The sequence below is a fragment of the Phaethon lepturus genome, unplaced genomic scaffold, assembly GCF_000687285.1.
Source record: "Phaethon lepturus isolate BGI_N335 unplaced genomic scaffold, ASM68728v1 scaffold9576, whole genome shotgun sequence".
Classification (NCBI taxonomy): Eukaryota; Metazoa; Chordata; class Aves; order Phaethontiformes; family Phaethontidae; genus Phaethon; species Phaethon lepturus.
Genome location: NW_010544081.1, coordinates 156,137 through 172,509, shown reverse-complemented (window position 1 = coordinate 172,509; position 16,373 = coordinate 156,137). Strand labels below are relative to the sequence as shown.

The 16,373-nt window shown below is 40.1% G+C and overlaps 1 protein-coding gene across 1 annotated transcript; it reads left to right on the top strand.

Annotated features, from left to right (window-relative positions):
* Window positions 1-551: 551 nt before the first annotated feature.
* PARP12 (poly (ADP-ribose) polymerase family, member 12) lies at window positions 552-13,611 on the top strand (the record flags this gene model as incomplete). The annotated part of the gene is made up of 11 exons (XM_010288552.1): window positions 552-687; window positions 1,753-2,047; window positions 3,020-3,118; window positions 4,379-4,502; window positions 6,512-6,707; window positions 7,305-7,425; window positions 8,968-9,064; window positions 10,078-10,156; window positions 11,516-11,646; window positions 12,355-12,506; window positions 13,337-13,611. Coding segments are annotated over 11 exons (1,705 nt in total), but the record flags the coding sequence as incomplete, so codon positions are not given.
* Between the last annotated feature and the right edge of the window lie 2,762 nt (window positions 13,612-16,373).

Here is a 16,373-nt window from a genome sequence, read left to right as displayed (position 1 = left end):
TAAAGGCCTCGCTGCCCTCGGATAATACTACTTTTTTTTTTTTAACCCAAAGGAGAGATACACAAGCTGTTGTTTCACAACCTTTGGGTTGCAACATTTCCTCCCCTGCTCAGCACCCCGCTTCTGGCGCTTCCCCCCGCCTTGGGGGCAAAGCTTTCACCCCCGCACGGGCCCTTCCCCCCCCCAGGCCACCGCACACACGCATGAAGTTCGGGAATGTGCTCATCGATTTGAATGGGAGGGAGCACTACTCTGGCTTTTTGGTGTTTCCTCATGCATGGTTGTGAGCTGTAGGACAAAAATGCCAATATTGTCAGGCAACACTAATGCTGTAATGACTGTAAATCAGAAATAGCGTGGCAATTATCCTCACAGTAATTACATAATCTGCTTAGCAAATTACATAATTATTCTATAAAGGAGCACTACAGATTTTTCTGAAACTAGTTAGTTTGGTGTGCTTTTTAAACTATTCAGTGTAATATAGTTGGAGTAGCAAAACAGTGCTAGTCTCTTACATTCATTTTGCACTTGGGTTTCTTAACTTGTAGGAAGGAATGCAAGTTTGTTCACAACTTCCACTCAGACCACAATCTTGGTGTTCTAAAACAATATGGACTTGAGAATTTAAACAGTGATGAACTTCGCCAGCTTCTGCTTCAAAATGACCCTTTCCTCTTACCAGAGGTGAGTCTGTGACAGTTTCTTAGCCTTGTGTTTCAGTGAGCATCATGAACCGGAAGAGCCTTGATACTGGCTGGAGATGTTAGGTGTCAGTTTAGTTAGCATAATGGAAATCTAAAACTTTAAATCTGCGTCCTCGGTTCTCGTCTGTGGTGCATTAACCCTATCTGGCAGCTAAGCACTCGCACAGCCCCTCACTCGCTCCCCTCCCCCAACTCCAGCAGGACAGGTGAGAGAAAACAAGAACAGAAGTGACAAAAGTTGTGGATGGAGTTAAAGACAAGTTTAGCAAGTGGAGGAATGAGGGGAGGAAGCAAGTCTTGCAAAGGAACTTAGTCACCACCTGCCACAAGCAGACCCATGTCCAGCAAGTCTCTGAGTGAGGACTACCTTGTAAGAAGTACCCACCTCTGCCCTGCCCCTTTTTAATTTTCATTTTAGAGCATGACATTATATGGCATGGAATATCCCTTTGGCCAGTTTGGGCTAGCTGTCCCAGCTGTGTCCTCTCTCAGCTTCTTGCCCTTGCTCCCAGCCTACCCGAGGTGGGGTGGCCAGAGTGGAGAAAAGAAGAGAAAGCCTTAACACTATGCAAGCACTGCTCAGCAGAAGCTGAAACATTGGTGTATCAACACTTTTGGTCACAAATCCAAAACATAGCACCATAGAGTCTGTTATGAAGAAAGTTAATTCCATCCCAGCCAGATCCAGTACTTCTTACCATCAGATTCAGTTCTAAAAAGTTCATTGTTCCAAAACTAGAAAACCAGAGAGTTCTGTTAGTGACACAAATAAAATACATACATTTATGTGACTTAGAACAAAATCCCATCTGCATAAGGATGCTTGTAAGATGGTTGTTGGCTGTTGAAAGATCTTTCTAGACATTAGCAGGGAAAAGGAAAAACTATCAAGTAATCACTTGGAAAACATGAAGAAAGAAGAAACTTGTATAAGTCTTTTAAATGCAAACATAAACACATAGCTGTAAAAATCTAAAAATTGTGAGTTCAAACAGTCTAGATGAGCATGTTGTACTTTAAATTCTTTTTTTTTTCTCTACCCAAGGTCTGCTTGCATTATAACAAAGGTGATGGACCTTATGGATCTTGTACCTATAAAAAGATCTGCACCAAACTGCATGTTTGCCAGTACTTTTTGCGAGGACAGTGCAGATTTGGCAGCAGCTGCAAGCGATCCCATGACTTACTAAAGTCAGAATGTTATGAGAAACTGGAGAGACAGGGAATGAGCTCAAACATTATTGAGAAACTACCCTCCATTTATAGGAATATGTATGACATAAAAAATGGTGACGGGAACATGTATGACATAGAAGATGCCAAGTCTTCACCATGCAAAGGTAAATGAAGTCTTTTGAAAACATCAGAAGAGTTGTTAGAGCTAATGTAGCATTCTCACAGATGTCATTAAGAAAAAGAAAACTGAATTCACATCTTGTCTGTCTTTTAGGAGGGACCTTGTACCTATCTCATTTGTGTCTTGACAAGTGAAGTGGATTTCAAGGCATTATGGATTCCTAAGAAATAAAGTGCTTGGTGTTTATAAAAATCTTAAATTTGGGGTTAGAAAAGCATAACAGGAACTGGAAATAGGGACATCTGTAATTTTTTCGTGGTAAAAAACATAAGCAAGGGTAGATAACTTTAAGAACAGGTGTGGTGTTTACTTGTGTGATGATAAACTACTTTATCAATTTTTTTCTTTAAAACGTGGTGATTGTCTAGCACAGGAGTTCAGACAGCAGTATCCTAGTTACTTCTCAGACATGTAGTATTTTATGTGTTCTCTTCTTCTGAAACTCCTTAGAATTGTAAGTAAAGTATAATTTAGCAGGGAAGAAAAGGATAACAGAATAGAAAATCCAAGTGTGTGTGTTCATCTCTGCTATTCTCCCTGCAGTTCCTTTTTCCATTCTTTGTTTCCTTAGGTGTGCTTTAATTTACCGAAGTATCAAATTTTGAGACTTCAGATTTTATAGCTGCCAATGTGAATAGTTGCGTGGAATGTACGGCTAACTCAAGTCCATCTAGAATGCAAAGGCATTGGATTCTATTCTTATTTTGTGGTGATAGGTAAAATAACATCTGATTAATTTAGCAGTTACAGGAAAGTCAAGTTCGGAAAGGATGGATAAAGGGATAGGACTTTTGAGTATACAAAGTTATCAAAGACTTCAGTGTCTTTCTGGCGCTGGATGCAGTTATGTAGTTATAAATGGTGTTTTTAGGCATCTTTCCTACCCATAGGTGCACTTTTTAGAGGGCTTGTTGAAACAAAGTGTGTTAAAAAGACTTATAATTCCTCACTCTAGAGAGAAAACACAGCTCTAGCCAAGTGTCCTCAACTACAAATGATGATGAATTGGAAGAGATCTGTTTATATAATCTGTACAGAAGTTGTGGCTTTAAAGGTAGGTTGAGACTGTGGCAAGTCCAGTCTATTTTCCTTTTTTTATAAAGAGAAAGTGATAGACATCTTTCACAGAAAGGGGAAGCTTCAGATTTTATGCCCATCTTTAGTTAAATCTCATTGTAATCTTGAGTGCTGGTAGGAAAGTGTTTGACCTGCCTGATAAACAAAACAGCTCCTTTGTTTGGCATGACTCTGAAATGTATAGTATCAGCCTGTGTTGGAGATTGGCTACTCCACCTGTGTTCACCTAAGGGACTGCTGAATGATAGGAGTCCCATTTCCAAATAGCTACAAAAGATACTCTGAATTCTACATTCTTGCTTGTTTCTTCTAGTGCTTTTATGTTCCTTCTCTCTGAGCTGTCTCCCTTTCAAAACATTCCAACTTGTCCAGGAAAAAAGACTGCTGTGCCAGCGGTCTTGTTGGGGGTGTCCTTTTTTCATCCTTTTCCTTTTTGATGTTCTTGACCTGTAGTAGCTCCCTGATGTACTGCACAGCTTCTCATAAGAACTGTGTATTGCAGTCTCGTTGACTTTCCCTGTAGTTAAGTTGCCTGTTGTTCTGCTATGAAAGCTAGCCTCTAGTTTATACATATGTGTACTGGTGATGTGATCTTTGCTTCTGTTGAGGAGTGACTGGATACTGACTCTTCTCATGATTTCTGAGTAACACTTGTGATACCTGGGCCACTGCCACCACTACTCTTGTTCCCGGTGAGACCTGGATCCATAGAGACTTCTTGAAGTCTCTAAATAAGCTACCTCCTATCCTAAAACTAAGCACTAGTTGTTGTGGGTTTGTTTTTTTTTTCCCCCCCCTCAGTAATACCACTTTGGGACTAAGTGGTTAAGCATGGATATTTGAGTCTACACTGTTATTCTATTTATGAAATAATAGCCTCATATGGGCTTGTGATCTCGATTCATTGTAAATTTTTGTCTCTGAAACTGAGAAAACAGAATGGTCTTTCACACTGAAGGGCTCCTTCTTAGACTCCTGCTAACAATTTTGGTGCACAAAGAGAACCTAGTAGGTACAGAAACTGAACTTCTGCCTGAGCTTGAAAATTAAATTTTGCTTATTCACGCTGAAAAGTTCTGAACTACTGCTTGTAATGATTCCATAGGTGAACTTCCCATAGCTGTGCATTTGATACTTTAACCAGCCAGGTGTACAGCCCTGAAATGTTGGAGATTTTCTCATATCCTGTAAAAATAATAACATCTCTTACTTTTTCTTTTTTTTTTAACTGTTATAGACAAGTGTATCAGAACTCATTTTCACTTGCCATATAGATGGCAGATCGCTGATGGTAATACCTGGAAGGACTTCAAGAATATGGAAGAAATAGAAAAAGCATATTGTGACCCCAGTAATACCAGGTATAAACTCTTATTTAATAACGTTTGGAGTTTGCTCCATTGGACCAGGCCCTTAGTGGCTATAAATTGCCACAGTTCTCCTGCAGTCATTATATAAGTAGCCTCATTCTGTGTTCTTCTACTGACCTTGCTTTGCTGATCTACTGTTGGTGGAGATATGATCCATTGTGACATACTTATGCCTGGAGTCCATATAGGACCCTCTGTGTTACCATACTGGCTCTGGCTGAGATGCAGTTAACTTTCTTCATAGCAGCCCATATAGTGCTGTGTTCTGCATTTGTGACTAAAACAGTGCTGATAATGCGCCAGTGTTTTAGGTGTTGCTGAGCTATGCTTGCCCAGAGTCAAGGCTTTCTCTTTTTCCCACTCTGCCTGGGGATGGGCAAGGGGTTGGGAGAGGATCAGCTGGGACAGCTGACCAAAGGGATCTTCCATACCATATAATGTCATGCTGAACAGTAAAACCTGAGGCAGAGGAAGAAGAGGGTTGGGTTTTTTGTTTCCAAGGTGGCTGCTGTTTGGAGGCTGGCTAGGCATTCAACTGCCTGTGGGAGGTGATGAGCGATTTGCTTTGCTTTATTTATTTGTTTATTTACACACACACCCTTCTTCACCTATTGAATTGCCTTTATATTGACCCACAAATTTTCTCGCTTTTGTGCTTCCTATTTTCTACCCTCTGTCATGCAGAGGAGGGGAGGGAGAGTGAGTGAGCATCTGTGTGGGTACTTCGTTGTTGGCCAGGGTCAATCCACGAGAGTTATTTTATGCGTCTGACCTGTAGACTCTAGTATTCTTTGCTGTGGGGGAAAAAAAAAGGTATAAATACTTCCTACTGCTGCTACCATAGGAAGTCTTAATCCTCACTGAGAATTCTGGAAAACTTCAGAGAAGACTGATTTTGTCACAAGTACTTGTGGGAATCTGTCTTTGGTTAAAGCTTGCCAAGACACAGCTTGACCCCATAGTTACAAATAACCTTCTCTTCCATCTTCCATCTTCCATCTCAAAAGGTGAAAAGGTTGCATGGGATATGCTCCTCCCACCCCCTTTTCCCCTGGTCCATATTGTGGAACTGGTAGAATACCTTGTGTACCTGAAGAGAGAGATACTCTTGGCTGCAGAGAACCATTAAGAATACAGAAATACATTTAAGAGTTTGGAACTGGTTATATAGCACGAAGCGTGTATTGGAAGGGGCTCATTTAAGAGTTTGGAACTGGTTATATAGCACAAAGCGTGTATTGGAAGGGGCTCATACCAGTATTCTGTGTCCCATGCTGGAGAATTTGCTTAGCCCTCTTCTGTTGTTTAGTCTGGAGAAGAAACATCATAGTTTTAAAAAAAACTAACTAGTAGTAAAAAAATACCAGCATTCCAATAAAATACATGGTCAGTTGTTTTATTCTAGGATTTTTATGGCCTTTCCCTATAAATACTGTAAAGGAATTTGAGAAATACAGTGTCTTTGGACAGTTGTTCCTTTATTCAGAAGGATAACGGACTGCAAACAGGGAGGTGGTGGAGTCACCATCACTGGAAGTGTTCAAAAAACATGTAGACGCGGCACTTCAGGACATGGTTTAGTGGGCATGGTGGTAGTTGGGTTGATGGTTGGACTTGATGATCTTGAAGGTCTTTTCCAACCTTAATGATTCTGTGATTCTGTTACATTAGAGGCTCTTTGAAGCCGTGCTTAAGTTATGATAGTGTTCTGTTTAGAATATAGTTGGTTAGCAAGAATAAGATAGTGTACATTTTCCACTGTTGCTGTAACTCACTAATTTACGAGTTGGTAATGGTTACTGCATGTGGAACCAATGTGAGACGTAATACTATAATGCAAAATATGTACAAACATAAGACGGAGCTAGGATTGTTGTAGAAACTGCAGGTTTGTGTTCTGCTTTTGAGTAATGTTGACTTAATTTCCAAATTTGTGATGTGCTTCTGAACCTATGTGTAAAGCTTCACCTCAGATTTTTTTTTTCTCCTTTTTTTTATAGATTTAGTAATGGCATTGCTGAAAGTGGCTCTGTCTTGTCATGTATCGGTTTTTTGAATATGTGCTGTGGGTTTGCAAACGTTAGACGTCTTTCTACAGCCTCTTCTGTGACCAAACCCCCTCACTTCATTCTTACAACAGAATGGATCTGGTACTGGAAAGATGAATATGGCCTGTGGCAGGAGTATGGCAAAGAAGTAAGTGTGGAGAAATGGGAAGACTCTCAACTCTGTGTTAGAAGTGCAGAACTACTGAAAAGTACACAGTGTTTATATCCTCCCCTTCTTTTGTCACCCTCTCCCTCCCACTGATACTGGATGAATGGACTTTAGAGGCCTAATGGGATCTTCTCCCTATGAATGCGATTGGTTCAGGTAGGGGAGTGCTCACTGGTGAGTCACAAATAGTATTGACAGAGAATTCTTCAGTGAGTCATGTCAGATAGGATCACATCAATACATTCTTTTCATTGCTCCTGACTAAAACTTCCTTTTCTGAGGTTCCAGTAGTACTCTCTACATCTTTGCTAAGGTCTAGTTGGTGAATGTGCGGTCTCAGTAGTAGTGTTCACCGCATGCGCTTTGCCATGTAAGTGTAGGCTTCATAACAGTGCTTGGTTTGTTTTAGGGGCAGTTTCAACTGCTCAATACATGGCTTTTGCCTGAAAGCCACTATCATGCGCAAAGGTTGATACATACTGCAGCCACCATACCATATGACAGTTGGTGGGTTTTAAACATGCCTGTACCTAACAGACAAGGAGAATCATTTTTTCTCTGGTTTTGTCCTGACAGGATGTTGATCATGTAGCTGCCACTGTCTCCAGTGAGGACCTGGAGAAAGCTTATGTAGCCAAGGGTTCTCCAAAGCTGAACTTCAAAGCTGGAAGACATGAATATGAACTCAATTTTGGAGGTAGGTTCCATTTGCTTTGTTTTTTTTGTTTTCTCTCTCCCTTCCTCCTTCCTTCCCTCCCAGGTCTTTTGTGGTTTTAAACTACATTACTACAGAAGTTAGGAGAGAGAAATTTGAACTTCGAGCTGCAGTGCTTACAGAGACAGAGCTTCTATCAAAGTTATCAGGATAAGAGCTGTTCATGTAAGCAAAGTGGCATTCCTATTCTTCCAGGCCTTTTATTTTTGAGAAGTTCTTGTGCTAGATTTCAAAATGTCTGCCAGCAAATCCAAGTGTGACATTGCCGTTGATGCTAGCACCAACACAAGTGGTGAGAAACTTCTGGAAGACTTGACAAGCCAGCTTCTGGTCTGCTTTAATAACTGGCTTGCAGAAAAATGAATACTTGGGCAAGGTGTAGAGTCCAGACAATCCTTAGCATTGCAAGATATATGTAGCTATTTTCTTTTCATAGCTCTGCCAGTCTGGAAAGGCTGACGAAATACCTTGACTATGTCAAAGTACGAAAATGTGCTTCCCAAAAGTTCAGGAAATTTAAGCCACTTGTGATGGCACTTGTCCTCTGTTGTTGAGCTGTTGCCTTTCCAGGTATCCTTTTCAAAAATAATGGGGAATAGTGGTGGTGGGAATCAGCCTGCCTAGACTGTCATTTTGGTGTAGTTGCCTTTGGTCCAACTCTCCATTACTATCTCATTCTGCATGGAAAAAAAAAAAAGCAACAAACAAGCAGAAAGGGCATGTGATACGTTTTTTGTGATTCAATTGAAAGCAATGCTGTAATCTTCTCTATAGGCTGAGTAAACTTGTCTGGCTTAAAAGGGAAAATTGCATAAGAAATCAATCATAGTAAATACCTTTTCTAAGGTTTGGGCATTTTTAGTATCTTAGACAAACATATACAATGTAGACATCTTCCAAAACATAGTTTCTAGACTTGGTGGTGCCAGGAAGTTTTTTCTTTGTTTTTCTTCCTGTATCCTATCTGAAGATAAGGCCTCATTTTCCTGGCTACTACTGACTCTTCATTGCTAGTATGATGTGGCAGAAACTACAGAGGTTCCACAATCCAGAAAGAATGCCTCTAAAATTCAGGTTGCTGTGACAGGTCAATAAAAATGAATGGCCTGTGATAGCTGTTAGGTTGTGTTTATAGGGTTTGAAATCTACAACTACATGTAGGAAAACAGTATGATTGCAAATTGAGAAGAGAGGATGCAATCCATGGAGCAAAGGTAGATACTTACTTTACAATGATCCTTTTTGGTTAAGTGTGACTGATGGAACAATGAAGGGGAAATAGCTACCAGTGTCTATCATTGCTTCTGAAGTTAAGAGCAAAACTGAAACTGAAATCCTTCTCAGTGATTTATACAGATAGACTGTGGGTTCCACATCCTGCTCTGACTTCCCTTTGTGAAGCAAGAAAAAAAGCTTCGTGCCTTTTTGTCGATACTTTTGACCAAACAACTTAGTGGCAGGTTTTGCTGCAGTGTGAAGACTTTCTAAAACATCTTTCTGAGACTTTTTTTTTCTTTTTCCCAGCCATGATTCAGAAAAACCTTCGCTACAAAACAGAGAGAGAGATTTGCAGAAGACCTAAATTTGTCTCTCAGACAGAGGTAGAAAAGGCAAGAGCAAGGTAAACTGCAACTGCTCATTCTCAGGTGATGGATTTAATGCATTGTGAATGCAGTGTCTTCCAAGGGTGTAAATAAGGTAAAGGAGTAGCTGTTAAGGCAATTGCAAAAGAAATGGAAGGGGAAGGGACATCCCTTTCCTACAACAACGTCTAGCCGGGTTAGTATTGCAGCCTGGCCACCAGTTTTCAAGCAACTCAAGAGCCTTGAGGGTGAAGGAAGTTTGGGCTTGGCCACAGAAAGTGTGGAAGCAGTGAAAATAATGCAACATGTAGGAATGTTGTGGGGAGCTGCTGATTAGAAGATGCTATCTTATTAGAGCAGTTGACACACATGGAAGCAACAACATTTATGCATACTAGCCCTTTCTGACATCCGAGATCAGTACTTTTCAAAGCTAAGTACAAGTTTAGAAACAATTCTTTTGAGAACAACCAGACAATCTGAGAGGAAAGTAGTAGTTGTTACAGGTGGAGCAAAAGGTGGGAGTCTGCAAGGGGAGAAGTTTTATATAATTACATGTAACAGCCAACTTTTCTTATGCGTTCCCTTGCAGCACACAGTACTCGCTTAAACAACACAGAAAAGAGCAGCTAAACACACTAATTAAAATTGAGGTGGAAGTAGAGGGGAGGGCTGTATCTATCCTGTTTCTGTCATACTGATATGATACTGGATGCATTTTTATTTATCTACCCAGTGTAGGAGAGCTTTTATGTATACATTCAACTCTTTGCAACTAAGGGAACTACTTTCATGTTTAGTTCGGTGTATATCTAATTTTTTTCTCCATTGACATCTTGCTTCCTGCTATAAATCTTGACATGATGATTTAGAACAAATATTTTCATGCACTGAACTGAAAAGACAGTACATTTATGACATGTTTCTGAATATGTTCAGTTGCGTATATTTTCCCTAAACTTGGCAAAAATGTTAAGGATCATACGTACATAAAATGTAGGGGTGTGTTTTTTGTTTTAAATACCTATTTGTAATGTCTTGTAATGTACAGGAGCTTTAAACATATAGAAGCATTTAAGGGCATTCCAGCTCACTGGGACAAATCTGCCATGCCTGAAGTGGGATTCAAGGTTTGGAGCTTTTTTTTTTTTCCTCTCCATCAGTTTTGTTGCATACAGATTTGTTACATCACAAGTTCAGTGTTTCTTGTGCCTTTGTAGATAACTATTTCTTATGTAGTGTAATGCAGAGCTGTTGGAAAATTTGAGCCTGTTATCACACTGGGCAGACCTAGAGGTGAAACTAGACCCAAACTGGAAAATTTGAGCCTGTTATCAGACCTAGAGGTGAAACTAGCCCCAAATTTAAACTAACAAATGGTGGCAGTATAACCATGGTAACATTGGCTTTCACTGCTACTATTTATCCCTTTCCTTGGCAAATTTGCCTGAAGCTTATGCTATAATAGCAAGATTGTTATGGGTGCCTAAGATACATGGCTTTGAAGCATGAGAGAGAAACCATGTGGTTAAACTTCAGTAGCCATTCCCTGAGCTGTGTGTAAGCAGACTGTTGTATGTGTGTGGAGCATTGCTGGAATCAGCAGAGTTCAGGCTGGGGTCGTTTATTAAAAATGTGCCATAACACCAGTGGGGTGAACCTGTTTACCTTTGTAATACACCCAGTTAATATCTGCACAGTTTACCTTTGCTGACTTCCTGCCTGCCTCCACCGTGACCTCTGTCAACTCTAGTACAATACCTACAGAAAAGATCTTCCTATATGAAGCTTGAAAACTACTAACTTGCAAAATGCAGATCCTCAAGAAATCGTCAATAAAAAATAGGGAAGGCTAATATGGACGTTCTTGATGTTCCTACGGAAAACATGGAAGTAGAAAACTTGCTTGCTTTTAGGACTGTCATGTAAGGAAAACTGATTTTTGGCAGTGTGTCCCTACTCTTCCCTAAAATGTTTTATCAAATAAAGCCTTTTCAATTCATTTAAAAACATAACAGGCAGTGCAGTTTGTGTTCACTGGCTGTAGGGAGTATAAACTATAAAGATTTAAAAAGCGTAGGTGTAGAGGTACTCTTTGATTTGCTGCAACATAAATTCTTCATTCTTTTTTTATTTATGTCCTCATTTCTTCTATGTATTTAGATATTGTTTGATATATGCATGCAAATGTATCTTGGCCCAAGTATTAAAAAGGGCTGGGTGGCTGCACAAAAGCATGCAGATCCTTTAATGTCCTGTGAGAGAGCAACCTTGGGTGTCTTAAACACCAGGATTTAATGTTCCCTAGGTAAGAGCTCACTTTTACAGAGCAAGGATCTCTAGTCTGCCTTTTTTCCAAGAATATTTTTGCTGCTCTTACCTCTGCTTCACAGAAAAGACTTTAAAGGTCTGACTAGTGCACTAGGTAGAGTGGCTGTGTTATGATTTAGCAAAAGATGAGAGGGGCTTTTTCATCTTTTTCCTTACAGCTGATTGAGCTTGACAGTTCTGCTGAAGAATACAAGAAAGTCAAGGTGGACTTTCAACGCACAATGCCCAAAACAATTATTAAAAGGATTCATAGAGTTCAGAACCCATCCCTCTGGGAACTGTATCAATGGTATGTGTAAAATACTGCTCTGGTATGTGTGCATGAAGTTTGTTGTTTCTGCAGTTAGCTGTATGCTAAAGATAGACACATGCATTCCTGAAATGCAGCTGCATTTATGAATCTTCCACTCCCCCACTGAAATACCTAGCCAGGATCAACGTGTAGATAAAGAGGTACCGACAAAACCAAAACTCAGTTAAGACATAGAGCTTAGAATAGTCGGATGAGCTCTGTGGGAGGAATCCTTGCTCCTGAGTAAGTGGTTCTGACTTCTGCCAGGCTTGTGTCCAGGACAGCTGCCTTCTGCGGAAGCCTTGAAGCTGGTAATCGGTCACATCTGGCAGAAACACTGGTTTGTAGCTGGTCAAAACTGAAATGGCCTTCAAAACTAAATACAAAATTCACTGAGGGAAAGCCTTACCATGAACTCCTGTGTTTAGAAACAAAAAAATGGTTTAAGATTCCTCCCTCCCCTCTTAATAGGCAGTGAATGAAACAAAATGTTTTTATTATTAAATATCTGGAGGCATTTGTGTATAATGAAAGCATGTTTGTACCCAGCTAAGCAGCAAGATACCCTGTGTGCCCAAAGTTCAGGCCTTAACATAAGAATTTGCAGAATTAACTCTATGTAAAATTGTCTCTGAGTGCTTGTATGCTGGAACCTGTCTGGGTACAGCCACTGTGGAACTGCAAAGATACTGCTTCTTATTGCAGGCAGAAGGAACAAATGCAGAAGAGCAATGGTAGAAAGACTGTGGATGAGCGATTTTTATTTCATGGGACCAGTAAAAAATACATTGATGCCATCTGTCAGCAAAACTTTGACTGGAGGATCTGTGGCCTTCATGGGACAGTCTACGGCAAAGGTAGGTTTTCGGCTCTTTCATTAACCCCAGACTTGCTAAACAATTCTCAGTAGTTACTGCAGTAGTGTAAAGTTAGAAAGAGGGCACGCAGACAATCTCTGTGATGATGTGGACAACATAGCTGACTTTGGCAATGATCATTTGGAGCTAAGGCATACTGAAAGGCCTTGGCCTCTATGCTCCACCTTGTCCTTGCAAGAAAAGACAAGCTTAGGAGAGGCCAGTTCTACGGATGGTTTCTCCTAGAGTCCAGGCTTACTCCTGTTCCAGTTTCTCCAAGCTCCTACAGGAAGGCAATGTGGTATTATTTGTTTTTTTCCAGGAACATAAATGCCATCCTGGTTACAGGCTTTTTGCCTTGTAAGCAAATTATATTCCTTTAAGGTGTTCTGTGTACAGGAAAGGATCAACACACACCAAGTGGAATAGCTGAGACAGACTGACTGACTACCCACCCGTCCGATTGAACACTTTGTAACTCTCGGAAACCTTCTAATCAATAGTACTAGCCTCTGTCAGGAGAGGAAGTTGGGTGAAATTGGGGAAGGTAGACTTCAAGGGTCAGGAGGAATTCCTTTTTAAGGAACATCATAACATTTAAAACATTACTTGATGTGGCTTTTTAATATGTGCGCTGTGAAAAATGAAAGTATAGGTAATACACAGTGGTCATTTTCACTAAGAAGGACATGCAGGATAAGTGAAGGCTTTGGAAGGGCCATTCATGAACTACTTAATGGATTTGCTTATGAACTTGCTTTCACACTGTATCACTTCCTTCCCTGCAATTTTGGTGTCTTACCAACTCTGTCTTGGTGTTTCTTCTGCAGGAAGCTATTTTGCAAGGGATGCGTCTTACTCTGACAACTACTGCAGGGAAGACTCGTACACCAAGACCATGTTTCTGGCACGGGTGCTGGTGGGGGAGTTCACTCTTGGTAATTCTTCTTATGTTCGGCCTCCCTTGAAGGACAACGGAAACTTCTACGACAGTTGTGTGAATAGCTGTTCAAACCCTTCTATCTTTGTCGTCTTTGAGAAACAGCAGATTTATCCAGAGTATCTCATAGTATATACTGACCAGGTGTTGGCAAAAATGCTATAGCAGCAAAACCTGTCATTATTATGTTTAGCTGGTATAAACATTTTTTTAGTATTGGCTTAAGAGAGAAAAAGTGATTTTTAGAAGTTTTGTAATTGGGTAGGTGAGTGTTCAGAAACATTTCTTCTCTGTCCTTTCTGTGCAACAGAAAATGAGAGGTAAAAAGACAAAGGATGTCTTAGAATTCTTAAAATCCTTTCACTGACTCCTATTCTTTAGCAGGTATCATGTTTCCCTGCATTGCAAGAAACTTTTATAAATTTATTAGCTGAATTCACTGATGTTGTAACATGAGGATTGGCTATGACTGCCAAGCTTAAACAGTATTTAGTTATAATTGTTTCAGGATAGATCTTTACATGTGCTTGTCGGTCAGAGGCTGTGTCCTTCTGCCTGTTTATCTTTTAACTCAAAATTTGGTGAAACCTGCTTTTTTAAATGATCTGTCTCCTGTAACAGTAGACGTTCAAGTGTTTGCAAATGAGACTCTCTTTGTGCTGAGTTCATTGCATAAACTCTTAGCAGCGCTGTTTTTTGTCCCTACTTAATCTTCAACAACAAAGCCTCCAAAATTAAACTTGCTTGCTGAAAAGGAACAGAGACTTACTTTCACTTGTTAATTTTCTCATTTAAAACAAGTACCATAGCGGGGTTGCTTGGTGCTGTGCTACCCAACAGTTGACTGACTTACTCTATCAAGTAAATGCTGTATTTTAGATCTGTGCAAACACAAGCTTCTCATGACTTTCAGTGTGCCTGCAAATGAGACGAGTGGTGGTAGGGGGCATGAAGAAGAGGAGGCAACTCACCCTGTCATTTAAGAATACCATACTTACGAGTAAAATACACTGCTTGCACTGCTTGATTAGTAATACCCTGTTTCTGTGGAGGAACTTTACAGTTGTTGGGAAGGACAGTGAATGACTGTCTCTCATTAGGTGTACTGCCCCTTTGCTTGCAGGAGGTACACCAGTTACCTCTGTAATCAAGAGAAATCTTGCAGGGAAAATGTGCTTACCTGGGAGTGGTCTTCAGCCACAGAGCTGAAACCTTTAAAAATCTGAAGATTAAGTTGAGTATTTAATTGTTTGCAGCAAAAGATGTTATTACTGTTGAGCAGTCAGCATACATATATATGCAGATAATAAAAAAACTTTGAACTGTCATGTATTAGCATTAAAGTTGCTGATGCATAGACAGATGCTTTATTAGAGCTTTTAGTGCTCCTAAATGAGTATTTGTTAGCTATAGTGTACTGCATAAAGCCTTAAGATATACTTCGTATAGGACCGAAAAAAGCTCCTCTCTACCTGTATTCTAGAAGCGCTTCTTTTTAATTCATCTGGATGATGATGGACAGGTGTACACTGGGTAACTCTTTATTACTTAAGCACTGTGAATGTGGAGCTTAGCCATGATTAGCTGGAGTAGGGCTGTGTAGAACTCCTTTTTATAAGAACTGTAAAACTAGCAGCATGATATCTAAAGGAAAATACTCCTATTCATTTTTAAACCCAGTAAAACACAGGATGTGGAAAAGCACATTGATGTATTTTTTTCTTTGGAAAGATTTGTAATAGAACATACATGATAAATCTCATGTCAGCAAATAACTGTGCAGCTGAAAGCTTTCATACATGTGCAGAGTAAGATTTTTCTGCCAAAACAAAAAAACATGTTCATCTACACGTTTATGGCAAATGAGAATACCGGTAGTATGCCTTTCTTCCTCTGAACATAACCAGCATTTCAGCTAAGAACTGCAATAGCTAAAGTCATGTTAATCTTTTACCAGAAAATTGAAACAAGCATTTTTTTCATGGAAAAAGTTGAGATATTTTTCTAATAACATTTTTGCTGGCTAGTAATTTTTTAAAACATTTAACTTAATTCTTGGAGGGAATGTTTAAGTGTGAATGTGTATGTAAGTAAGTAAAATAACTGGAAAAAATGGCAGGTTGTGTTCCTTTGTCATCTGTTATTCGTTAACATACAAAAAAGAAAAGTGGCCATGTTTTCCACTTTTGAGACTGAAGTTGTAACTTTCTTGTGTGTAGTTGTGCTGGTTTTGGTTAGGTAGAGTTAGTTTTCTAGTTTTTTAGAGTTAGGGGGTTTTTTTTTAGTTTGATAGAGTTAGTTTTCTCCACAGAAGCTAGCGTGAGGATATGTTTTGGATTGGGGATGAGAAAACGTTGATAAGGTGCTGATGTTTTGAGTTGTTGCTAAGTAGTCAAGGACAGTCCAGCTTCTCATGCTGGCCTGCTAGTGGGAAGTGAGAAGGCTGGGGGTGCATGGGAAGCTGGAGGGGACACAGCCGGGACAGCTGACCCCAACTGACCAAAGGGATATTCCATACCATATGGCATCATGCTTAGTGTATAAAGCTGGGGGAAGAAGGAGGAAGGGGGGACCTTGGGAGTAACTCCATCACATGTTACTGTTACTTGTGTTTGTCTTCCCAAGTAACAGTAACGTGTGATGGAGCCCTGCTTTCCTGGAGATGGCTGAACACCTGCCTGCCGATGGGAAGTGGTGCTGAATTCCTGGTTTTGCTTTTAGCTATTAAACTGTCAAACCACAAGTTTTCTCACTTTTACTCTTCTGATTCTCTCCCTACTCCTGCCATGTGGGGTGTGAGCGAGTGGCCATGTGGTGCTTAGTTGTTGGCTGGGGTTAATCCATGACAGTAGTAAATAGACAGGTATTCAAACCACTAAATTCCTTGTAATGTTTTTTTCTCAATACTAAAAGCACCTTCTTTCCCT